The 27,778-nt window shown below is 35.7% G+C and overlaps 1 protein-coding gene across 4 annotated transcripts in view; it reads left to right on the top strand.

Moving 5' to 3' along the window:
- The window catches only part of DLC1 (DLC1 Rho GTPase activating protein), a 254,089-nt gene that overhangs the window by 62,437 nt on the left and 163,874 nt on the right, over positions 1–27,778 (top strand). For 3 of the 4 annotated variants that reach the window (XM_074866282.1, XM_074866281.1, XM_074866284.1), the window contains 2 exons: positions 14,393–14,542; positions 17,067–17,207. In XM_074866282.1, the coding sequence (XP_074722383.1) occupies positions 14,393–14,542; positions 17,067–17,207 (291 nt within the window). The remainder of the gene's footprint in view (positions 1–14,392; positions 14,543–17,066; positions 17,208–27,778) is intronic. The other variant, XM_074866283.1, reaches the window with a different exon arrangement.

The following is a 27,778-nucleotide window of genomic DNA, read 5'->3' as shown; positions in this document are numbered from 1 at the left end:
ACACTTCAAGATCTCTTTCAGTTGTATTTTTTAGGATTCTATGACTTTCTATTGTTAAGTCATTAATAGCATATATAAATGTGTAATATTGAATATTGTGTTATATTTATAGCAGTGTTGATTGTTTCAGATTAAAATAGTTACTAGACTTGAGAAGCTGAACTTATTGTTGAAAAAGCAGTGAATGCCTAAAAACAAGTATACAAATTGTATTCTTTTAAATGTTTATGGAAAATTGTTTTAGTAGCAGTTATGTGGTACAACTTTGGGCCTGCTTCTAAGCATTTAAGATAGAAATGCTAAAGGAAAATGAGTATTTAAAGAGAATGACAGAAAAATCTAAGCAGCAGATTTTTTTACGGGAGAGTGAATTCAAGGATTCAAAAAGGTAGTTGCAGGATGATGAGGCTTTCAGAGTAACTTTGTCTTGGTTGTGTGTAACATGGGTTATGTCCTTCAATGTGAATAGACAGTGAACCCTAAAGACTAGTTTACAGGCATGGTGTGTGTCTGAGAAAGTCCTCAATGCCGTGCACTGTGCACAGATCAATCCCAAGTAATATTTAATAGCTAGAATAATTCCAGTGCACATAAACATTTTTCAAAGGCATACATGAAATAGCTGAATATATTATAAAGAAAAGTAGAATTCCTTGTCTGAACCACAGACTTTTACAAAATTCCAGTCTACCACTTACCAGATGGTCAGACACTTGGCTTTGATGAATTTCAGACAACAATATACAGAAGACAGATGCTATTAAGGGGTGTCTGAGATAAACAAGTTTTTTTGGATAGTTTTTACCCAATTTGGGCTATTATCAGCTCTGCAGAGGCATCTCGTAATTGGTGCAGAATTTCAGAGAAGCTGACATGACTGCAGCATCTTGGCTATATAATCCAGGAAATATCTTAGTTGTAAAATACGGTGTGTGCCATATAAAGAGTGATCCAGCTTCCTTTGATTCTGTAATTTCTCAAAACATCTGACTGCCATTTATTACTACTTGCTAAGAATTCAAAGTGAAAGAGAGAGCGTGCTCTATGAAGACTTTTCAAGCTATCTAGAATCTTTCTTCATGTGGATGAAAAGGAGTAACAGTTCCTTTGATCAACATTTTCACTCCCCACATTTGATCCCAACCCCAGTTTGGGGGTCTTGATTTGCCTGTGACTAGGCTTCCATATAGTTAAGCTAAGAAGTCCGATATGAACATCTAATTTTGTAACCCTTTTGTTGAAACACTTTTGCTGAGACAGGTTTTGAAAATTCAAGGGTGTTTGGTCTTAACTCAAACCTGAACTCTAACTTTGGTTTGGTCTTATTCACAAATACAAATTTTATCCCCATTCAAGATCAAGATTTTTACCACCACCTCCTCAGTCACCAATAACAGTTCTCATAAATATCAATGTGCTGTGGATCGTGATACAAAACTACCCTTAGTTTAAATCTTACTGTGCAGAAGTAATGTAATAAGAAAGTAATTGTCACCGGCACAATCCAATTTTCACATGGGAAAGCATGAGCTCTTTTCCAAGAAAACAAGGCACTTAAACTCCTTTCACTGGATATAAAAAATTAGCAATGGATTTTCTCATGCTATCATGTTCTCCTACGAACTTATGACAAAAAAAATCTCTGGCATTTCATCAGCTTCATAGATTGGCAAAGCTAAAGAAGGATACATGGGTGAATTGAGAGACAGAGAACAGCGGTTGACTGCTCTTTTTTGACAGTACACCTCTCTTTCAGACACTTACCAACTAAGATACAAATGTGCATACTCTCTTAAGTTCTTTGTAGTGGTGTCCTGAAGAAAAAACATTTGATAAATCCCCAGACCCCGCAATGTCTGTAAAATCAGCATACCTTCACCTGTGAAAACAAGGTTACAGTTATGTGGTCACTTTGCACAAACATAAACTCAGGCTCTTGCAAAACAAACAAAAAAAATCAGTACAGCTTTTTGTCCTGCCTTTGTTTAGCCTTCCTTGGCCGGCACTGGCATTTGCATTGCAGCACAGAGAACCAGACTAGGGAACTGCTCAGCACTATCCCCTTCCCAGGGACCGTGTTCAGCTGGATCCCCACTGGCTTGCTACTGGAAACTAGCGCTGGCACAAGGGGAGGTGAGGGGTGGCCTGTGAGAGTAGATGAGGGAACAGCAACTTGTAGTAGAACTGTGAATTTTGCAAAAATAAAAGTAAACATGAAAGCATGACTTATATCATGGTTTAGATTTTTATTTTTTAAAACTAAGCTTGAAGTACAACTATAAACAGAACAAAGTACAAAGTTACTAAACAATTGAGGATTGATCACAATTGAATCTCGAAATACTAAACAGTTATTAATATCATGTAAGGTGAAGTATATTTTAAATCATTGACTACTGTAAGGTTTAGTAGTGGATTTACCATAGAATAGTGAACATCCATTAGAGTTTGTCTTGATATTGAAAGGAATCTTTGCAAAAAAGAAATGAGCAGTCTACACAGTCCATGTAGAGGTGTAGCCAAAAGGCTCAGCTCATTGCTAGAGGCAAAATCAAGGGCACTTATATAGCTAATGATTGGTAAATACAGAGGAGCTATGCAGAATACTTGGACTTACAGCAAAGCACCAGTCTTGCAGAAGTGCAGTAGGCATAACCGGGAGGCAAGAAAGTAGATCTTTGAACTTTGGGCCTTTCAAATGATGTTTGACCACAACTTTTTCTGAACATTGTCCTTAATTGTAGAAGAGACACTGGTCTCCTTATTCAAGATCTTGTTCTTGAAGATGTATGTGCTATAAATACCACCAGTGCTATAATGATTTTTGGGGGGGTTATGTTAGTTAAGCCCTGTAGTAAAAAGGTCATTCAGTTTTACAAACGTTTTTCTCTATATACTGACAACTAAATCAATTGTGTAGTGCAAGTCACGTGCAAACATAAGTACCGTTCTGAGAATCTGTTCCAGTGTTTTGTTGCAGAGAATATTCTGCCTCTAAAGAAACAGTGCTGTTTTGAAGTTCACTGTTTCTAAACAAATTCAGTCTTATTAGAGAAGAGTTTAAATTCTCAGCTTCCCTCCTCTATTTGTCACGAAATGTCTGCACAAGAAAAACACAACTCTGCTATAACTTCTGGAAGTTTGCAACAGCCCTCATCATCCATTGCTACATCTGCCACAGCAGTAAGCCTGAAAAAAACCTTTAAACAATACTCTCAGGTCACTTGCATGACTTAAAAATCTTCAGTCAGTGCATTTTTTTCTGATGAAATGAACCAGAAATAACACCAAGATATTTAAAAGAGATTTCCAAATAGCTTTGCATGGAACGGTGGTCCATGCAGGGACAGAATATTAACTGTGCAAGAAAGTTTTGTATATTGCCAAACTTTTGTGAGGTTTGCTCATCTACATTTGCAGAAAATAATTGCACTTTCGCATTTTTATTGTTTTCTGTACCACAAAAGTGTCCTGTTTGGATTAGCATTAGTATTTCCCACTCTGCTAGCCATTTTTTTTATACCATTTTCGTCCTTATTTGTTCCTTCATTTTTCTACAAGCCTTATTATCTGATCCGCAGTGCTGCACTTCAGTACTGCTGAATAGCACAACAAAGGAAAAAAAAAAAAAAACCACCCCAAAGTATGTCTTCGACTTTGCCCATCTTGACAATAGGACTGTAACTGGGTCTTGTGATATCACACGTAGAGCACTCCTCATCACATCACATCAGCTCGCCTCTTTCAACCTGCATTCTTAATTTAACTCTGAATTTAATAGGTTAGCATTTTAACCATCTAACACAGTAATTTCTATTTCTCACCTGGAAGAGGTTGGAGAGTGGGGTTTGAGTCTCATGTGTTGCTGTGATACTTTCCTCACTGTACATATGAAGTAGGTCCATTCTGCAGTAGAGCAGATTAACTGGTGACTCATTTGAAGTAGATCTTATGCATCTGGTTTCACACTTTTTGTGCCTTGATCCTGAGTGTTCTTTGAGACACAACATTGCTTGGACTCCCTGGCATTCAATATGGTTGTTATACACCTGTCTGTATCATACAGCTTTCTGTACATGATCTTGAGCTCTCCTCTCCACAGTGAATCCCCCACCTCATTCTTTCCACCATCAACTCTGTAGTTCCATGCTTTCTTTGTTGCCTCTTTACAGAGGTGTCCGTAATCTTGGTCAGGCTTCAGGGTACAGGGGAAGAAAATACTCTACTGAATGCACCCTACCTCAGCTTTCCTCGCTTCCCTTTCTCTTCTAACAGCTACCTCCAGACATGAGAGGGTTTGGAAATTGTTTGTGTTTGGCAGACAAGCCTAGTGAATCTCTCATGTAAACTGCTAACTTGAGCAAGATTACCAAAGCCAGAATGGATAAATGCAGATTCTTCTCTCTAGCTAGATATCTAAATAAATGACCAGTTTCTCAGAAGCTGTAAGCACTAGACTGATTTCAGTGAGTTGCAGGCTATTACATAATGTTCCTACATTTTGTCACTCAATACATAAAAATTATCAGGCAAGCCTTGGTAATCAGCCAATCTTATCTATTTTTTTAATTAGTCTCTCCAGGTAAACCGGTAATTTTTACTTCTGAATTTAGAAAATGCAAAATTTAAATCTATCATCAATGTACAAAGTCTTTGCTGCACAAATCAGAGTACATGCATGCATGTGTGTGTGTTTATGTGACTTGTAAATACATAGAAATATAAATAAACCCACAAGACTCAGAAGAGTAATATAAAACTAAAGTAAAAGGCAGAAGCAGTTAAATATTTATACTTTTACCACAAAAAAACACAGATGAATAATAACTTGGATGTCTTCAAGCTAAGTCCTCATGGCAAGATTTACAAGGTTAAGTAACCAGCTAAACCTGCTCCCCTCATATGAGGATTTGTTATAATTTTTTTTATAACAGCATATTTCTTTCATAATGCCTCCTAGCTTTGCACAAACATTTCTCTTGCAAGGAAAAGGAACTATAGAATATTTTTTGCAACCTGTTAACTGGACTGGAAACATTAAGTGGAGACTCTCCCCCTCTTCACACACAAATAGCAGGCAAATTGATTAAGGTATTATGAGCGAGGGGATTGTGTTCTATTTTTTTTTAGTAGGATGTTTTTTAATTTATTGACATTGGAATCATATTAATGAACAGATATCTTATCTAAAAAGATTGAGTAGCCAATGCAACCTGTATTCTTGAAACTCTTCATTTACTAGGGTAACATGATAACCATTTAAGACAAGCACATCTATTTCTCACCTGGGAGAAGTTAGAGTGTACAGTGGTTTGTGGGTTTTAACTTTCATGTCTGTCTTAGACCTGATTCAAAGCCCATAGCAATCATGGAAATCACTGATTTCAGGAAGCTGCTCAGTACTCCTATTGCAATATCTTCGGGTATTTTGGGGTAGAGTGTCACTAATAGACTTCGTATAGATAGTAGCCAGTACCTAGATTCTGTGTTTTCATTGGTAAACTGGAGGACAAACTAGGTTTTATATTCATGCCTCTTCCCCCATCCTCTTTGCACTGTCTTTAAGTGCCGTGTAAAATGGAAAGTATTGAGTTTGCTTTCCGTTTGTAAACAATTCCTTACTTCCAGGCTTAAAATGCATTAGATGATCTCTTCAGAGAATAGATTTTTTCCCCATGAGGACAGTCAAGAGTGAGAGCAGGTTGCCCAGAGAGGCTGTGCATTCTCTATCCTTGGGGATTTCCATAACTTGACTGAATCAAGCCCTGAACAGATCTCACATCTGGCCCTACTTGAGCAGAAGATTGCTCTAGAGACCTCCGAAGTCCTGTCCAACTAATTAACCTATGATAAGCCTTATTTTGTTCTGTCTGTGTACCTGTTCTGTGTCTCTTTCAAATCTTAAGACCTGACACAGGGTGAAGAAATTGAGGCGAGGGGATCACAGGTGGAGAGAATGGTTTAAGCAAAGTGTGCTAAATGCCACACTGGTTCTTGCTATAATACCGTTTGTGTCCTCTTTAAAACACATATTGCAAGAAGTGTTAAAAGCTATCACAGAATCACGGAATGGTTGAGGTTGGATGACACCTCTTGAGATTGTCTAGTCCAAGCAGAGTCAGAACAGGTTGTCTAGGACCATATCCAGTCAGATTTTTAATGTGTCCATGATGGAGACTCCATAACCTCTCTGGGCAACCTATTCCACTGCTCAGTCACCCTCACAGTAGGTTTTTTTTGCTTAGGTCTAAATGGAATTTCATGTATCTTAGTTTGTTCCCTTTGCCTCTTGTCCTGTCTCTGGGTACCACTAAGAAGTGCCTGGCTCTATCTTCTTACTGACTCATCAGATAGATCCTTCCTGAGCCTTCTCTTCTCCAAGCTAAACAGTTCCAGCTTTCTCAGCCTCTCCTTATATGAAAGATGCTCCAAATGCTTAATCATCTTCACTGGACTTGCTCCAGTATGTCCATGTCTCTATTGTACTGGGGAGCCAGCACTGAACACAGATGTGTCTCATCAGGGTTGAAAAGAGGGGAAGGATCCTCACCTTGTCTTGCTGGCAACATTCTCCCTAGTGCAGACCAGATAATGTCGGTCTGTTTTAGCCATGAATTTGCATTGCTGGCTCATAATTATCCTCACCTTTGTGTTTCCAGGAGTGGCTCATGTCTTAAAGAGGAACAAATCACAAGTAATTTATGAAGTATACTAATGGGCCAAATATATTAAATCTTTTGTGTCTGTCTCATATTCAGTTATATTTCCCTAAGTCCAAACTTTCTTTTAAGAATGAAGTGTCCTAAGTGTTTGTGCCCCATCAAGGCATCCACAGGCACAGACACCTGTAACTCTCATTCTCAAGCACTTCCAAATTGGATGAATGTAAACAGTTAGAGTCCAAAAAACTTGTCACAGTTCAAATATTGATTTCCAAATGATCAGTTTTATTGCCCAGAGAAATTAATTTCTAATATTATGGAAAGTGAAGTCCTCGGAAAGTCTTTGCATTTTTAACTATGTTATACAGATAATAAAATTGTGATATAACATTTTAAAATATTATAAAATACAGAGGTTAATAATAGATAAATTCAAAGAGACTCAATTATTTGTTATCAATTTACTTACATTTTCTCACATGCTGTACATTTCAGATGATACAATTTGGAGTTTGGACTTTACAGTCTCACAGAAATTATTCTTAATTCATTTAATTTCAGTAGATATGAGGACCCCTGTGAGTGATCATTGGCATCAATTATTCTCTCTTGATTTACTTTGAATATTTAGTTTGATAAATCAAATAGCCTGAAAATTAACCTTAAACAAAATCCCAAAGACCAGAACAGATCTCCTGAAGGACAAACCCTCCCTCTCATTTAACTGCAAAGCTAAAACAAAAAAAACCAAAACAGCTCCCTTTCCACTAATCTATAAAGTAGGCATATAAAATATAAGTACACAAATAGATTTACTTATTTGTGTATTTGTAAAACACATGCCAACAGAAGTGTATCCAGGCTAAATTTCATAATGTCACTGATGCTGATTTTATTTCTGATTATTAAAATAGAGTCACTATTTTGCCTTGTTTGACTCTTTAATTTATAGCATAATAGGAAAACAACAAGAAGTTCACTGAAGTATTTTCTTGTTGATTTTGCACAAAAGTACTGTAGATAATTTTACAATAGTATAAAAAGGTAGGTTTGCAATAATATAAAAAAATGCAGCATCAGTCATCTATCACTCATATTCTACTTAATCACAGTTCTATTTAGTCACAGTATTTTTCCAGTCTGATAATTAGTGCTCAAATTACTGTCATAATATTCTCCACAAAGCAGCAGTCTTTCTCCTCATAACAAATAGAAATTGGGTGCAGTAAAGGTAATAACATGCTTTTTGCTTACTTTGTAAGTAAGAGCCATAAAAGCATAGTCATAAAAGTTGACTTTTAGAATAAGTGTAATGCTAATTTACAAAATATGAAGAAGGGGGAAATTGGAAAGTAATTGAATAGTAATTGAATATTGTTTATGTTGGAAAACACATGATTAATGATTTTATGTTTAGCTATAATTTTTCCACCTAATGAAGACAGATTATGTTCATGTTGTGCTCTGTGCCTCTATGGGATTTATTTTGGCAAATTTTCATAGTCGTAAACATGACATGATCCTAAGTCAGGAATGATTACTGGGAGTTGGGTGTCATCAGACCAGCTACTGTAAGCAAGTGTAACTCCAAAGACAGAGGGCTGGATTTCACCCATCATCTGTAGTTTATGAAATTGTATTGTAAGTATAATTATCTTCTACATTGGACAAGATATACCATTTAGAGTTGTTCATTTTACATTTGGTTTTGTTTCTGTTGGTTACCTGAATTGATGCCACCAATATTATTTGCATTAATATTGCAGGAGAATTGATAGAATGTTAACACAGTAAGGACAGTCTGAGAAATCTATGTTTTCCATTAATATCTACCCATGGTAATAGGACATTAGCTAGAAAGCGACCATGATTGACTTAGTTTCTTACTGCAGAGCTGTTGTGTTTCAAGAGCAACCACTTCATGAGTAGCTACTGCCTGCTCTTTCTGCTGTTTCTGCTGAGTCAACACAGCCATGTAATAATAATTCCTCAGATTGTTTTCCTCCAAGGTTTTTGAGTGATTTTCCATTTCATCAATAGTGAAATGCTAAATTTCATTATTAAAATAACATCTCTGTTAGATAGTTTACTTGGCTGACATGAAACATGGAAAACTACAATCAAAACTGCCTGAACTAAAATAGAGTACAGCCTACAGGTTGAGTACGTGTTTAGGCAAAAACAGCTTGTCTTGGAAGGAAGTTACTAAAGAGGAATGTTTCTGTTTAGATTAAATTAGCTTTGAACGTGAAAGATGGCAAGTGTCTGCAGTGGAAATAAGGTTAAATTCAGGAGACTGTATCTGTGAATAGCACATGAGTTTAGAAGATCTTGTAAAAAGTTAGGGAAATGGAGAAACCACCTCACTTCTACTCCTGAAATCTTCCAGTTCCTGGAATTTACCAGCTTGGGTAGATTTGGATTTTGTTCCCTCTGTCATTTCCCAACACATTTTCCTCTTTTCCCCAGAGAGTGCAGCACTATCCCTGCAAGCACTGTGCTCCACAGAAGGAGCCATATTTTCTGTCTGGAAGTGTAAAAATCATGTGTTTTGTTAAGGGAATATGTTATTCAGAGGTTGACTTCCTGGTGTAATTGTATTTATTACATTTCTTTTAAGAATAGCAGTGAAAATCACGATTACTACATTATATAGCAATCAAGTGCCTCTGAAGACTTCATTTTTGCAAACATAACTTATTCGTGGGTTTAACAGAAATTAAAAAGTGCACATAAACCAGTGCCATTGAATACTTTATATTTGGAAAAACTGAGTCAGCTATCTAAAGTTCTTGAAAGAAGAATTAGAAGAAAAACTACTCTCCCAAAAAGTTTTGTGAATGTGTAGGGATAGCTGCATGCATGAGCATGTGTCCTCATCTGTGCATGTGTACACCAGTGTATGCTTATGTTATTTGTTCTGTTTTCAGTATATTCTAAATATTAGTTCAAAATATGATTTATAATAATAATCTTGCTGTGATTTTTTGCTGGTGTCTGGTCCTTGTGTTTTATGCCAAAAAGAAATAGAGTGCTTTATCTTTTTCATTGTGTTTCAATGTTCTCCACCTGCAATCCCTCCAACATATTGAGTAGGACTCTTAACATGGTACTGTAGAGTGTAAAATCTAGAGAAATATAAAATTCTTAGGTGTTTTTCAAAGTTTATGAACTGTACACTGCAATGTAGAAGGATGAAAATTACACATCTGATTTATACAACTGCTAGTAAAAATCAACAGATTAATTCCAACATAGCATATTTTGCAATATTATTTCTTTGTTTTCAGTTCAGATTAAAAACTTCACAGTATAAAATCAGTGCTTTGATAACTTTCTATTTTTCAGAAAGGGTATTTTTTGTCAAGGAAAGACAAGAATGAGTAATTTAATGCCATCTGAAATACATAGCATCAATACAAGATTTTAAGTCAGTCCAGCTAGCTGCAGATCAAGAATACCAGATAAAATTCAGCCAACTCTTTCCGTAAAAGATGCCTTTCTTTTGTGGGTAATCAAGCTTGCCTTGTCAGTTGTGCAATAGGCTTGTCTCTAAAAACCAAGGTCTCCTTTTCAGAGAAATTACGAGCATCTTGACACAAGAGTGTCAGGGAGGAGCAAGGTTGGTAGTGCCCTGATGGCCCTAATGAGGGCTGCTTGGAGTGGGATGTCCTCTCCCTTCCTTCACCACAGGAGACCCCACTGGCACTAATGGGGGGTCAGCTCTGCTCTGGAAACCAGCAGATGCTTTGAAAGGGAGCTCTTACAGGGAAGGTGGGAGTGATTCAATCCTGCTATTAAGAGAGAGCACAAAGTTAGTTTTGTGTACTAACTACTTCTGTGCAAAATTTTTGCTGTGAAGATTAAAATAGGTTTTATTCTTAACAGAACATACTTCTTTTCAAAAGGTACCTTTTGTTTCAGCTCTACTCAGCTAGAATAAGTATGTGGGAAAAGGGGCTACAGTAGGAAGAAAAGTTTGTGTATGTGGTATAAAACAGTGGCTGCAGGAGAAGGGGGAAAACAGAGAAATACAGGATTTAAGAGAGCAAGGAAGTGAAGGGTATCTGCTTCAATTGTATTGCCATGCCCTGATAAGGAAAAATGGATGTATTAAATCTAAACTTAAAAAAAAGGAGGGGGAGGTACTTTTTTTAAATTCTGATTAATGCTGTCTTTGTACAGTGTTTGTTGTTTATCCATGAAGCATTCAAAATAAAAAATATAACATTATGCACAAAAACCATAAATTGCCAGGTGTTTTCCATGCAGAGTGCTATAGAGACATCATGTTAATAAACAACCTCAGTTTGTAAATGCAAGCACAAAGGAGCTTGGTAGTAACAAGATGAACAAGCACTTGAAGACATAGGAATACATAGGGGAAAAAAAAAATAGTGTTATTCTTTTCAATAACAATATAAGCTCCAAAATGACAAAAGTGTCTAAAAAAGTGACTGAATCTCATTTGCAACCATGTTCTCAAAAACGTCTTAATTTTATTAACATTGTTTGCTGACAATAGCAACAGGACTGGTGAACTGTTTTCATTGTAAAAACGTTTGGATTTCTTTTAATATGACCTTAACTTTGGGGTTTTAATACTTAATTTATGAGTAACTCAAGCATCCTTCATTCTGGGAACAGTCACAATGCTTTCTGTTCTAAACATATGAATATATTCAAATTTAACTAGCTCCTTTATCACACCAGTGAGGATACAAATTAAAAGAAATATTGTTTTTCCCAGTTCATGACCTAAAGTATTTCCTCTTTGTGTGGAGACATGTTAAAAATAAAATCTCCAGACGAATAACATCTCAAGTTTGAGTATATGTTTGTGATACATTCCTGAATTGCCCAATGCAAATGCCTAAAGGCAGAAATCAAGGTTGTAAGGGCACTTTTTGACCGGGGACCTTCTATTGACTGAGTTTTGACTTCATAGTGGTAAAGGTAGGTTTTCTGTATATTTTTATAAATGTAATTTGTATTTTTGTATTCTAATTTGGAAGGTAACTAGCTATCGGTAAGGGAAAATGTGAAAGACTGGATGCAAAGAAATACTGTGTTTTCAAAAGAAAACAAATTAATTGCTAATATCTTGCTGGCTTTAGATCATATCACACTACAATAATAAAAACTCAAAATACACTCACAAGGGAGATACAAAAAAGACAAAGAGACTATAAAGCTCTTGGAAATTTATTAGATAATATCAAGGGTAAAATTGTCTAAACATAAATTGATCTTATAATAATATTTATTTAGTGTGTTGTATTGAATTTCCAACTCAAGGTTAGCCTTTTTTATTTGTATGTGTAAAATTTTTGGTATAATGCTTAGACTTTCATGTATACAATTTAATAGTGCCCCAACCAAACAGAAGGTGATTATTATTTTATTCAGTAACTTCCAGAATAGAAACTATACTTAAAATGTTAAAACTTCTCATGACAAGGTTGATGTCAACAGCAGTCAGAACCGTAAACCATTTCTGGGACTTCTGAACAGAATAGCTAAATTCCATACTGATAATATTATTGTTTTCTGAAAGTGGTGGTTGCCTGCAAAGCTAGCCCATTGTGTCAAGCCTGAATATCACTTTGAGCAATATTTTGCCACCTCTTCATTTCAGCAGATTTTTCTCCAGCATTCTCAATCTGCTACATGCAGAGTTTATACATGCAAGTTTATACTTTTTTGACAGGATAAGTCAAACAATTTGCTTGGGGAAAATTCCAGATTTTTTTTTGTCTTCACGTAAAATGCCTGTTACCTCTCTAGTCTGAAAAAAAAAAAAAAAAGGCAAAACAAACAAACAAAAAACCCCACCCAGTCACCACCACTCATTTTGTTGTGGTGTGGCAATTAACTTTTGTGTTTTAAGTCAAGAGTAAATTTTAGGTTGATTAGCCTGTCCAGTGGTGTATTGCCAACCAAAACTAATAGAAGTAACTACTCAGCTAGGGGACTGTGTAGGAGGCTTGTTTTGGTAGCAGCACTGGCACTCTCTGAATGGGTAAACTGGTTACAATCACCCACCATGGCAAAAGTAGCCCCATGCCACAAAGGAGATCATGTCTCTTTTGTTGGCAGACTCTTATTTGCTCCACTGGGCCTTCTGTACCTATGCAAATTAGATGAAATAACTGTTCTGACATTTGCTAACTTCAGACATCAATTTAACATCAGTTAAAATGAAGATGCACAGTTTCAATGAAACATTTAGGACATTGTGTTTTCAATTTGAAAGTGAAACTTAACCCATTTCACTGATCACTATGTTTTGAGGGTAATATTCTCTAGGAGTCATTCTAAACTCAGTTCAGGTACATCAGGAGGTCCTGCAAATTTATCAGGTTTTTCAGCAAGGCAACCCAAAATATCATGTTTTAATAAAAAAATGAAATAGAGTTTTCCTGAATTTGGCCTTTGCTATGAACGTTGTTCATAACTCTGTTATGTACTGATGGATTTGTGTTTCTGCTTTTCTAAGATTTAGTTAACTAAACTTCATCACCTCTGTCTTCACATAAAGACCATGTAGACCATGTTTTATATGACTATTTTATTGATACAGTTTCTTTAGTTCTAGTAGGAATAATTTGATTCATGTTTTGCAATGTCTTTGAAGAAAAAACCTGCTAATATATACCTAACAAACTGTAGAAGTCCCTGTGTAGCCTGAAAAACAGTTTGATGACTATCAAAAAAGACTGATTTGGGCATTTATATTACCTACTTCTTGGACACAATGAAGTAATTATAAGATACTTTTTTCCATTTCTTGAGAAGGATTTATAAAAATATTATTTTAAGTGAGTTAACAGAACTTCCTATTTTCTAACTTCCTATTATGAAAATCCATACATGAACCAGTGGGGGTTTTCATATTCCTGAATTTTGAGGCAGGCTAGTTGGCTAACTTTTGTGTCTACTCTCTATATAAAGGGGAAAGACAGGGAGGAACTCCTTGAGAGCATCATTTAGTCCATCTAACAAGATTTTGCTTTGAGTTGCTCTTTTGAGGATCTTCTCTGTCTCCATTTGCTACAAATGGAGTATAGGGTAATAAGCTGCATAAACTAGGTGTTTAAGGCTGTGATGTGAATAACCCGCATCCTTCCCTCTTTCCAGTCAGAGGATCTACAATGTTGTGTTTACTATAATGTTAACATATCTCACGTATATCAAAAATTTCCAACCAAGACAGAAATCTCTGCCAAGAATTGACAAAACACAGTTACACTGATGAGTTCTGCAAGGAAAAGTAGCTGTGGTTATTTTCAGCTTGAAAATGGCTTCTCTGAACTCCCTTCTTTCCCATTTTGACCATACACTAACCTTCAGCATTTGTATTTGTTCAGTCAAATTAATTAACTTGGGGTGAATATTTGGAGGAGTGTTTAGAATCAGTAGATCTTTAAAAAAAAATATGTGTATCAAGGAAATGGTAATGATGCATTTTCACGAAACAATTGTGCTTTTTATAAAATTTAATTGCTATAATGGATGTATATTAAATATTAATATAAAATGTTTTCCCAGCAGTAAGTCAATGCTCAGCGAACTGATTACACAAAACAGTATTTTTCTCAAAGAGATTTTTCTGCTTATTATTCAATGTACTTTCATGACAAATTAAGAAACAGGACTTTTTTAATTTAAGCTTATTCTTACCAAGTAATGCCATTTCAGATTTAGCAACTGCATGTTCTGTTCCTTAGGAAATAACAGAAGATCGCGATCGATCACGACTGGATTCAATGGTGCTGTTAATTATGAAACTGGACCAGCTTGACCAGGATATTGAGAATGCTCTCAGTGCAGGCTCTTCCCCATCCAGTACCCCAACATACAAACGAAGGCATATACCTGTAAGACAGTTTGCTTCATCTTTCTTATTCTTAGTAGAATCTGGTTTTACTTCACCTTCCTTTTTTTTTTTTTTTTTTTTTTAATTTCAGCCCTCACATTTATCAGCTCCTTGGTTTCAGAACTAAACCTCTTTTTGTAAAGAATTTGTCTTGTATTTTTGTTTCCATATATATATGTTTTGAAATATTTGCATCCATTATTTCCTTTTGGCATCATTTCATAAATGAGAGCTTCAGAGCTCCCAGATGAAAGAAGGGGAGATCAACAAGATTCAGAAAATGTCTGGCTCTCTAATTATCACTTACTGTAAATGCAGAGTCAGCACAGAGTCAGGATCACACCAGTCTCAGAACATATGTGTGTGTGTCTTTTGACATTAAATAATTAGAATTGAAAGTAAGTCTGAGCTACAGGTCTTGTTTTTTGCTAGTGGGAGGGTACATTAAATCTTTGGCAGAAACACACTTATTAAATCCTCCGTCATTCAAAATAGGATTCTGGGCATAACTGTACACTTTAATTATTTAAATTTCTTTAATTATTTTATTTATATAAATGTGACAGTTCCTTGCTGAGAGCAGTCTGAAGGGAGACTACACAGCTCACAAACATGATTGATGCATTCTTTTTTTCTGAAAAATGTTTACACGTGTAACTATGAAGAACATGAAATGGCAGACCCAAGGTGTTCTTGTGCAGGCTTCCTCTTAATTTCACCCACATGTGCTGCAGCTGTTTTTCAATTTAAGAAACCTGAGAAATACTGCCCCAAGATCTGTAGGCTAACATTCAGGTCACTTGTTTTTGTCAGTGGTATTTCTTTTAAATAATAAGGGTTTTTTCCTATTAAAGCCAGACTTCATTATTGCTATATAGTGAGGTGAGTGGTCTGTAGGTCAGAAAAGCTGTATTTAAGCTTCAGAGGGTTTGGTCAGCTGAAGATTACATTATATATCATTTTAAAAGGACATAAAATAATTGCACTTTCAGTATCCCCCAAAATATCAATGTTCTCACAGTATCTCCTTGTGCACTGATGGCACAGAAAAGCTGAAATACAATGTTAACATCTGTTCTCTGTATTTTAGCAATCCTTGCTAGCATTTTAGCTAATTTCTTACAGCAATAGAGGGAGTTGAGGCATTCTGTATAAGTAAACCTGCATGATAATGAGAGGTGGTACCTGTTTCCATGCCCTCCAGAAAGACAGCTTGCATCAAACATAGTATATATGCTCTTTATATACACTGATCTTCTAGGCATTTTTGAGCCTTTGATTATTATGAATCACAGGATCAAAAGATTTGGTTTTCAGGACATTTATGCATTGTGCTCACTCTCATATTGATTTTGTAGTAACGAAGCATTTGAATGTGATGCAAAAACATGGGTGACGGGGCAGGGACCATGGTTCTGCACTGTGGCAGCATGGCTCTGCTAAGTGGAAGCTTCTGAGAGCAGCTTTAGCCAAGCTGACTTCTACAGAGGCATTTCCATGGCTCTGCTGCATTTCCCAGTGCTTCACATTGCAGAGGACTTGCTGGCAGGAAATACCTGACTTGCATACTTGGTGTAGAGGCATCTGTCTAATTGGCAGCTTCAGTTTGGCAGACCAGAGACTTAACTGGAAATAATGAATCAAATGGTTGCCATTTCTTTCCAGTTCAGGAGCAGAACCCCCATATTTCACCTATTCTAGGAACTTGGTATTAGGAAACTAAGGCTTTGCACAGTGTTGGCTGGGGTTAATAGTCAGACTTTCTTCTGTGTACTGTGTAGCTGTATTCGTACAGGCTGCACCTCGGCTAATAATCCTGACAGTATATGACTGGTTCTACACATAGCCAGCTCTTTGCCAGACATGTGTCAGAATTTATCTGCAAGCAGTATAATCCCCTGCCCTCACTCTACACAGTAAATCAAGCATGCACTATGCTTTTACTTCCTCAACAATAAAACATACTATATTTCTTCTTCTTTTTATTCTCAGAAAAGGAATGTAATCAGTGTCATTAAAAGTAAGGGCATTTTAACCAGAAATAGCATTTGGCTGATAAGTGTCTGCTGATTCCAAAAAGCTAGGGAGCTGTACCTCTGAATTGTATAAACTGCTGGATGGTGATGTCATTTCAGCGTGTAATGGTTTACAGATGTTCACTGAGCTCACAATGCTGCTGGAGACAGAAGGTGGGAGCACACAGGAAATACTGAACATCAGAGAAAAATGTCAGACTTCTGCAGCCCCAAACTGATTTTTCTTACCTTGCATTCTAACATTTAGGAAAATTATAGCTTTGATGTTAGTGGTGATTTATAATTTCAGAACAGCGGCTAATGCAAACCACCACAATGAAAAGGACAGCAAATGAATGTGTATGTAATGGAACACAATAAGGGGAATTACTCTTACACAGAGAATTAAGCATATATATTTGAGTGAGCCTGTCTAAATACTTCCATTATTTAGAAGATTTTTATTTCATATTCATATTTTTTAAAGAGACTTGCAACTTTTTTTTACAGGATGTTGAATCCGGTTCTGAAAGTGGAGTGGACGTTGCTTCAGTAAGTCACTCACAAACAAACTTGTCTTCTAATATCCATTGTCCTGACTTAGCATCTCCCTGTTTGGTAGCCAGCTCTGGAGCTAAACCAAAGGCTGGGGTGAGTACAAAGATTATATTTTCTTAACTTCACTCATTATATCAGGTTGGAAGTGAAATAAACTATTCATTACATGGATTGTACAACAGTATATGTATGACACTGAAAAAGAGAACTAATAATGCAGATTGTCTCAAGGTACCATTTGAGTGGCAAACAATTCTAGAAGTTTCACATTTAGAAACACACTAATATCAGCTGATGATTATAATAAGCTGAGTTTTTATGTGAGAAAATAAAGGAGCTATTCCAATTTACTTAGGAAGATAAGGTTTCCTGAAGTGGTATCACTTGGAATATTTCCTAAATCTCATAGAGGATACAGCCAGAGCAAAAGATGGTTGAATCATGTAGCCTGATTTATGATGCCCAAACCCAGTCACCCTGGTCCTCTTGAGAAGCTAAATTGTTGTGTAGTGCAAGCAGAAGTATTGCCCTACTAAAACCAAATTTGGCAAGCGGTTTCACACACTGAGGCTTGGAGGGAAGCCTCTGAGCAGGCAGACCCTTTCTTGCAGGTGCCAGTGCACACTGGTAGAGAGGAGGGGCAGGTCTGAGAGCTCAGATATGGCAAGGAGCCTCCTTCTGTATCCGTTCATAGATATATTTAGCTGTCAGGAGCATGGTCCTTTCTTTTGCCAGTGTCCACCTACTGAAGAATCTTCTTTGTAATGTTCCAGCCGTCAGTGTGTGCAGAAAATCCTGGATGTCCTAGAATACTTTCTGTTCCCTCTTGCATTCGCTGTTTCCACTCCCTCAAGAAGCACAGAAATCTAGACTCTTCTAAACTTTGCCTAGACTGAAAAGTTAGCATAACTTCTGCTCCATCTGTTCACAAATTTAATGGCTGCTGGTAACCAAACCAGCAGAAAATCTGGGATAAAATATTAAAATATAAAGTGTGGTTAGCATAAATATATATGTTTATAACAAGTTTATAAAAAGTAAAATAGAGGCCAACTGTCATTTACTGCACTGCAATAATAGCTAGTTAACAAATGCCTTTGAGGCTGTAACAAAAGTTCTAATAAACATTTACATTTAGGATTGTTCACTTGTACAAAAATAAATTCACTTGTAATTTATCATCAGTGCATAACTATAGCAAATAGAGAGCTCTGCACTCTGTCATTGCATACAATGGGTCACAAATTCTCAAATAAGTACATATGTTATGCTAGAAGATGTTATCCCATTTTGCCAGATCCTGAGAAGAGCACAGACACTCTCTAAGGTATTAAATATCGCTTTTAAATTTAGGTTTCTCTACCAATATTTGGGGAACTCTTAACACCTGACTTTTCAGAAGTGTGGGTCACTTCCTTTGGAGTTAGATATTATGTGTTAATTCACCTTTAATAAGTATTTTTGTGACTTTTGCTGTGATGGATATATCATGCTGAAGATAATCTGTGAATATTGCTTCATTATATAATTTTTCATGTATATGATTTTGGAGAGATCTTTTTTTACTTTGAAGGGTAACTGTGAGTATTAAAAAAATCTCTGCTAATGCATGGGTTGTAGGGGTACAACACAGAGTCCCCTTTTTTAAAAATTTTTTTTATAAGTGAAGCCTAATTTTCTCCAAACTCAACTCTCTTTCCTTAAGTTTTGCAGACTGTAACTGACCACACTCTATAGTGGGACTTGTTTTTTAGTTTTTGCTTGACTGTAGACCTCCTGTAAACTGGGAAAAACAAGATCTTCTCAGATATTTTTTTATTCCTTTTGGGTTTGGGCTTTCAGATAGTTTTGACTCTGCACTCTTCTGATCCACATACTGAGTGTTAACGTGTGCTGTGGCTTCAACTGTTCAAAACTTCAGCTGCCTACCTACCTACAGTCAAACTTTATTTGAAAGCGTAAGTTTTCTTGGAAGACACTAAGAGAAAACTCTTCATTCTTACGCTTGTCTATCTCTACCCTTTGTTGTTCATCTGATCTGCATGGCTAGTCTACTGCTAGGTGTTTGACTGAGAACCCATACTAGTAGAAAAGAAGTTCCCATATCCTTTTTGCCATGTTTAGCATTGGACTCTACTCAGGATGAATTTTTTAAAATGGTATATTGAATGGCATGTCCTTGAAACACTGCCCAGAACAGACATCAGGGATGTCTCTGTACAGGTGATTTCCATGTAGAGATCTCTTGTGAAAAATCCTCAAAATGTGGTGTTCTGTCTGTAAGGGAGACTGTTCTCATAGTTTCTTTGTTTTTAGTCAGAATGGCTGGTGTAGGAATAAGTTTTTTCTGCACTGGAAACTCAGCAAACTACTTTTTAATGGTAATGGACTGTTTCAAGGATTTTACTTCCTTTTTGGTGTTTGCAACTGCACATCTTCAAGGATTCCAGATGCTTAGTCTCCAAGGACAACTTATTTTGTTGTGTTTATTAATAATATGTAAACAGAAGTACAACTGCAATTAGTTACATTATGGAATAATATGTGGTATTTTTAAACAAACTGTTGACTGCATCAAAATCAGACTGTACAATTAAAATGCATCATGTGCAGACTGCAGGAGTGGGAATACTAAGGCAGGGAGATATGGGTTGAAATCTAGTCACTAGTAAAGAACTTGTAAAAGATAGCACCCACACAAGATATTATCTTACAGATACGAAATTCATGTATAGACAAACTATGTTCATTCATATTAATTCGGCTTTATATGGATTTAAAACCAAAAACTACTAACACTGTCACAATGTGCTGAGATACCCATAAGCAGAATTTGGTCTGATAATCCTAGTGGAAATTGTTCACTCATTGGTCTATGGAAAAGCAAGACACTTTAAATTTTCATGGGCAGATTTTATGAAATGTTAAACAAGATTTGCAGTAGGAGAGATAACAAGATTTCCAGTAGGAGAGATATTCGGAATTGCATTTAAAATTCTCTATCAATTATAATTTTCTTTGCAAATTAATAGTAGTTATTCTTTTATAATAAAATGGGGGGGTGTATTCACATGCATAAGTTATTTAACTTTTCATTAAAATTCACTTATGGATAGTCAAATCCATTCTTGTCAGTGTGAATCCCTGTGTACAGTACACATATATATATAAGCATACAAATGAATGCACACACAGATAGAGTACTAGTACTCCTTACTGAATACAGGCATGACAAGGAAGAACAGGATTCTCCTCAGAGCATTGTAGAAAGCATTTCTATAGAAAGGTTTTTCTGTGATTCTTCAGGGTGCAGCATGAAAGCCTTTGATATGCAGATGTTCACAGTATTTTGGGCTTATAAGAAGTATACAGTTGAATAATGTTCATCCTAAATTTAGGATGCCACCATTATATTTCATGGTCAGGGTAAAATAGCATAATGTGATTAACAGAGTGTTTGGTCCCTGTACATGTTTGGCAAGGTGCAAAAATGGACAATCCTTGTGACATAAGGATTCACATGATTGACAGGTACATTTCCCATCTAATTTAGAATTGGAGAGTAAGAAATGTTTTGGGCATCTTTATATTACTTAATGTTTACAGAGTAAAGAATGTTTATGCTTCTATAGTTAGCGTATCTCTATGTTCTGGGGTTTTATTCACCAGTCTCCAAAATAGACAATGATTTTTTAATATTAACACTCAAGGATATACACTTGGCAAGCATCAATCACATGAGGTTTGAAATCAGCTTAAAAAACTATGAAATCAACAGGCTTTTGCTCCAATGGTCATGAGAAACACTGGAAAATGGGAGTGTCTGGTCTGGATTTGGAGAACAAGGAATGTAAATATCCTACATGTTGTTACCTTCTACAAACTAATGCCACACATCTGGACACTTATAACATTGTTCAACCGTAAAGACCAGAAACGATTTGTTTTTAAATTTGGCTTGATTATTATAAAAACAATATGCAGCTACAGAATTTAAAATGTATTTTAATAACAAAAGATCAGTTGCAATAGCCTTCTCCAGAGCCCAGTTAAAAACTAACTAGTTAAGGAAAGCTTGAATCAATTATCATTGTCTTTTTTTTTTCCCCCTAAATGCAAAAAAATGGCTAAAAGACAATATGAACTAAGGCCTAAAAGTTGTGGCCAAATTTTTGTCCTTGAACATCTGCTCTGCAAAGCCTATCTATTTTCTGTTCAGGTGAAAAAAAAAAAACAGCTGTGATTATTTTCTACTGCTTTTCTTGGCAGTCCTATCCCTCTTGCTTCAACAGTGTCCAATTTAGCCTTAATCACACTGTGCAAAGGTAATCAGAAATCTATTATCACCAGAATAGCTGGTATCTGGGAGAAGATTGTTTTTCAGATTAGCTGTAATGACTCATTTAAAATGCATTCATTTCTCAAAGTGATTTTAGGCACCAGTTATGCCTGCAAGTACAAAATGACCTGGTCTGGCTGCACACTAGAATGGGATTCAGGTGCAGCTACTTATTTCAGTGAAGCCCTGGATGAGCTCAGGAGTCCACTTTCACAAATCCTTTTACTGGATTGAGACAAAAGGTTTTCTTATTTAGATGACAGTTTTGCAAACTGTTTGTTTGTGTGTACTAAAATCATTTAGCCTTTCACATATGCTTTTGATTCATATTATATTTTGAAGTTTCAGCTATTTAGAGAAAGTCAATTCACTGTGTGAAGAATAGATTATAGATTTGTAGGTTAACAAATCAAGTTTCTTGCTACTTTACTACACTGGTTTTTAACTTATGAAAGAAACTAAAATTTCAGAATTAAATATTCATAACAAAGAATTATCAGGGCAGCAATCGCTTGAAATGTTTACATTTCCCACTGCATTATGTTTTATAGTAAATTCAATTAACTAAGAGGTGTGGAAACATACACAGAATTTGTCAATGAATTTGTGCAGACAGATTTTTCATAGTGGGTCATGCCATTTGAAAGGTGATAGATTTTGGTCACTGAATCATACCTTTATTTTGTATTTACTTATTTATTAAAGTCCTCATATCACTCTTCTAAATTTTGCTGATATTATGGTGTTCCTTGTATTCTTATTTTACTCATTTAGGCAAAAGTGGAAGTTATTCTGGTAAGCATTAGGGAAAAAGACTCTAAGTATGCAGCATTATTTAAAATATTGTTTCTTTCAAAATTGAAAATTTTTATGACTAGAAGATAAGAAAAGACTTTCCAAGATCTGACCATGTAGGTTAAGTTAGTATTGCCTTTCATATCTATGTTTAAAAAAAGTGTTTTAGAAGGCAGGGTAAGACAATTAATTGTGAAAGTAAATTTTAACACAATCACATTTTCATTTGAATTCTAGCAGTAGTTATTTGATCCTACAAAAAGTTTTTTCAACACGTAAATTGCCGTGAAGCTACATCTGACAATCATGCAGTAGGATTATGCTGTGTTTCTTACATGAACCTCTCAGAATTTTTATTTGACTCTAGTTTGTTCCCCAAAGAAATCTGTGTTTGGTTTTAAGTAGAACTTCCTATGTTAACCCCAAGTGTATTTTATTTTTTCTCAAATGAAAGAAGCAGCAAACTGCAAATGGCAGAGGTGCTTTTAGTTCTAAGAAGTCTTTTAATCAGCATAAATCTTAAATCTTAAAGCTGAGCACTTTTTTTGCAATGAGAGTAAACTACTCCTAGAATTTGAACCAAAACCACTGAATCCAGTTATGACATCTTTGACAGTGCTGCTGTGGTCAAGGACAGTCTCTCTCTTTTCATATCTCTCAGCAGTGATTCCTGAGAGACCACAGTGTATGGAAATTCGCAGTGCAATAAAAGATTTGCCATTTTATATAGCTGCAGTATGACCCAGGAAATACAAGTATTAAGCTGTCCACTTTTGTTTCCAAGCTCGATTCCAACACAATATTTGGAATCTAAATAAATATCCAGCTTGCTAAGTGCTAAGCATGAAGACTTCTGAGTCTTTCGAAGACATCAATTTGTACGTTCACATTTCTGTCTCTTCTTGCAACTTGATTATAGCAGCTATGATTATATGCAGGTTTTTTTCTCACGTTTTCCTCCTTTCTGTAGAGTTGCTGACACTGTCTTCAATACTGTATCAGTCTGGTTATGTACAATAACCATTTTTTATAAACAGAAGTAAAAGTTTATGACTTCTTCAGCAGTAACATTGCTAATTGTACTAGTTCTAATGTTAAGTACATTTTTTCACTGTATGCTGCCATCTGCTGCCTTGCTCTTGTAAATGAAGAGCACTGGTCAGGCTTGTGGCTTTTAAACCACATCAGGAAGTCGTGCCAATTAGAACATTTCATAATTGAACATAGAGACTTTTCATCTTTAAAAAAAAAAAAAAAAAAAAAAAAAAACCACAACAACAACAACAAAAGGAAAAATCTTGTACAGATGTATTCTAAATATTTATAAGATATGGTAGACTAAAGGTTGATGTTTTTCTGTGGGAATGAAGCTTTAATGGAAGTTATTATAGTGGATGGGGATACTTTTAGAAATGTTTAAAAATTTGAACTTAGCCCTAAAAAGAATTCATTTTACAATAACGGACAAAAAAATTCAGCTTTTAATGGATTTAAGATGTTTGGAAGATTTTTAGATTAATCCCTTGAACTTTAAGTTTCACATTAGGAATTCCTCATTTTGTATTCACACATGCAATAATTTATTTGTGCATTAAGTGCTGGTATTCATAAAAATCATATCCCCTTTTCAGCCAGCTACATAATTACTGACACAACATAACATCACAACAGCATGTGTACCACCATAGGAGACATGTGGCTTCAAGAGCATTAAGTCTGTTATACTGGAGTGCTATGGTTCCTCTTGGCATGTTTATTGCTTCAAGTGGACCCAACTGGGAGGAAAAAATACTGAATGTTGCACAGCCTCCCTGGAAGATAGTCTTTGATTTGCAAAATCCAGAGTGGTTTTCATTTTCTCATTTTATTCAAGCCTCTTGTGTTTGAGAATAGGAAACTATTTCTCTGTAAGAAAAATTCACAATAAGGTAATAATCATACCTGAATTTGCCAATATTCAAGCAGTTCAGTAGAAAAGTGTGAGAAATGTTGTATTTATATTTAAAGGTATCATGCTTAAATGTGTTACAGTCTAATGTGTTGTGGTTATGTCTATTAAATATATTATATTAATATTATATTAATCTAACAAGCTGTGGTCAAAATTCTTCAAGATCAGCTCAGACCTGTGAAGACATCTTGCATCTTTTCTGCATGAGCAAAAAAAGGTGATGGAATTATTGTTTCTGGTCACTTATGTGAATGTTACTGTGGTAGGGAAACTAAAAACTGCAGTCCAGGCTCTCTGACATCCTGTTTGCATTTGGGCCTGGGCAAGACGATTCCCAAACCCCTTAGAAAGGAGGGACAACCCATGCTTTGCATTAGTATTTCTTCACTGCAGGTTAGACTTACTGACACTTGGAATCAAATCTGTTATGCTCTTGCACATCAACATGGCATTTATTAGTACTGCCATAACTATGTTTGAGAAATGAAAACTGAAATCTGTGACTGGAGGAATTTTATTGTGTTGCTCTCAGGACCAGTGTCCTCCTACGTAGTTTAAATTTAAATACTCAAGTCTTAATAGCAGGAAGTCATCTATGTTGTTGTTAAATGATCACGAGCAGATGCAGAGAAAGAGCTTTCCACATTCTCTAAGAAGAAATCATATGAATGTCAATCATATGAATTATACGAAGTCATACAATTTAAAATTTCAGCCTCAGTTTAGTTTGTTTCTTTAAACATCATTATGCAATCAGTTAAATGCATTTTCTCACAGGAGTAAATCTCTTTAAATCAACAAGACTGTACATGTCAGAAGTGTCACATGCATGGGTAGGTGGATATGTTTTTCACAGAATTAAGGACTTGTGTCACAGCTAAAAGGTTTAATGATCAGAAGGAATTACCATAAGGACACACAATAGTCCTTCCAATGCCATGTACCCAGTATCTTAAAAAATACATACAGAAAAATCATAAGTGACTTTTCCCAAACATCAGGAAGCTTCCCTCATGCCTACCATGACTATATTCAAGAGTCGACTTGTGCTCCATTGATTCATAAGTAATGGTTATGTAGACACTCACCACAGGGCAGCCTGAGTTTGCATTCAGGCTCATGATATGAGTCATACATCCTCCAGTTCCAAATGAATGTGTAATGCCTAGAAGAATTTCTAGTGCCCCATCTTACAAAAGCCAAAAGTCAGTTCTGTGTGTCAGTTATTTGACTACCACAATGTACCAGTAAGATAACACTGTCATTTCAATCCTGCCAAGTACCTTGGTCTAAAAAATGTGTCAAACTTCTGCATAAAAATTATGATAGGCTGAATTTCAGTGAAGAAGGTGTCTGGAATACAGGAATAACTCGAGAGCTGGAATATTATATACAAGAGTTCAGGCTGATACTTTACTGTGAAACTGCAGGGAAAAAAAGACATTTTCTATTTAGGTTATGAATAGAGAAGTTCTGGAAAAACATATGAGTAATAAGGAATTAATTGCTCAGAATATTTCTTTTGGATTTCAGTACTTTTTCAAAAATAATGACCATGATAGCCAGAGAACCCCACTTCACCAGGTTATAATTTACTGCTATGCATCCCAGGATTGTCTAGGGAATAGCTGAGGCTTGTTCTAGGAATGAGCCAGACAAAGAATTTTAGGAAAAATTGTGAAATTCTAATATTACTTATAGGCAAATTTACCACCATTTTTAATGAGAAATATACCTTTTGATTGAAAAAATAAATAAATACTATGGCTTAATTATTGCAAAAAGCATTTGTGACCATAGGTCCTTATTCTGAATAACATAGTTCAGTCCTTGCTATTTGAAAACTGGTATTAATGAAGATTCACGTGACTTCAGTTTTGGGGGAATGACTGTTCTATATAATATCTAACAAAAAGATTGCTATGCATAAATAAATCAGTTTCATTTAGTTGTTAGTCTATTTTTCAGTCAATATTTAGAAATTATATGTTGTGACTTTGATAACCAGATGCTTTGACTGAAAACTGTAAGTGAACATTTATAAGTCATCTATTGACTAGCATGTTGTTCCCAAAGTGTTGTTTATATTGTGAAAGGAAAGAAATATGCAGACATCAACTTGCAAATGTAAAAAAAATGTGGCTTTATCTACTATCTATGGATAAAATAACCTGTTTACTTATTTGCACCCCTTTCAATCAAATAGAGACCTCTCATGATGACATACTTACTGTCAGGTGCCTTGTCTTCCTCCAGTGGTTTGTGGATCATAAATCATAGAATGGTTTGGGTTGGAAGGAACCTTAAATATCACCTAGTTCCAACCCCCCTGCCATGGGCAGGGATAACTTCCACTAGACCAGGTTGCTTAAAGCCCCATCCAACCTGGCCTTGAACACTGCCAGGGAGGGGGCAGCCACAACTTCTCTGGGCAACCTGTTCCAGTGCCTCACCACCCTCACAGTGAAGAATTTCTTCCTTAGTTTAAGATGAAGAGTCTAAATAACTTTCAGAAAATAGCAAATAGCAAATTTTAGATGGGCTTGCATTGGTACTATGTTGAATATTCTGTTTTATCAGTCATAGGCTGATTTTGCAGACTAGCAGTGTTGAGGACAGGGATTCAGCCTGCTTATTAGACATAAATCTGTGAAGGAAGCAAGCAAAATTACATTTTGTGTAATTTGTGTAAGTACACTTTTGTTACTTCGTAAGTAAATCTTTCTTTCATTTGAAATCAGTAGGAGAAGGCTCAATTTCTCTAGACATTCAGAAATGGTAGGTTTGACAGAATGACAGGATATCAATGTCTTTTTTAACTTAACTCTGATACGAAGCTGGTTGAGTCTGAATCTTTGCTGGGTTTTGCTTTCCATGGCAATATGTTCTGAATGTCAGACAATATGTGAAATGTTCCCATTTGTTCTCCAGTTTTATTATCTGATAAGTTTAGTGCAAGTCTCTCTTCTGTGCTCTTCCACGTGGACTGAGTTGAATCCTAACCATTTCCTCTTTTTTTCTTGAAGTTACTTAAATATTTTTAACTGTATGTCAGTATGACATTTTAACTCTTTTTCAGCACCTGTCAAGAAAAGCTTACATGACATTTGTGATTTTTTAAAAAAAAATACATTGTAAATTATCAGCTTGTAATCCATATAGCGCATCTCTGCACTGAAGACCTTGAATCCCATAATCCAGCTCAGAATTGCTGTTGCATGTATGAGCAAAGATGGGCAAAATTTTTAAATCACTGTCAGTTAAGAAACTTGTGAGTAGAAAATTGCTGAAAAAGATGTAAACTTATTCTTAATGTCAGTGGCGTAAAGAATTTATTTTCCCTGAAGAAAAACAAAGTCCACTAAGTACAAAGCAGTTTTATTAATAGAATTTTTTGTTGTTGACATTTTAAATTGCTATAATGCAGAGGTATGTACATCTGAATGGAGTTACGTTAGTTTTGGTTCGAGCCAACACTTGCAAAAGAGATCACTGCAGGAGTTGGTAATTGGTATAGGTGAGGTATGTAGGAAGTAATCACTTACTACTTCTTAAGAACAAAGGACAAGCTTTTTTAAA

This window comes from Strix uralensis, chromosome 4 (genome assembly GCF_047716275.1).
Source record: "Strix uralensis isolate ZFMK-TIS-50842 chromosome 4, bStrUra1, whole genome shotgun sequence".
Lineage (NCBI taxonomy): Eukaryota > Metazoa > Chordata > Aves > Strigiformes > Strigidae > Strix > Strix uralensis.
Note: the sequence above shows the minus strand (reverse complement) of the source record. Positions and strands in the feature narration are given on the sequence as shown.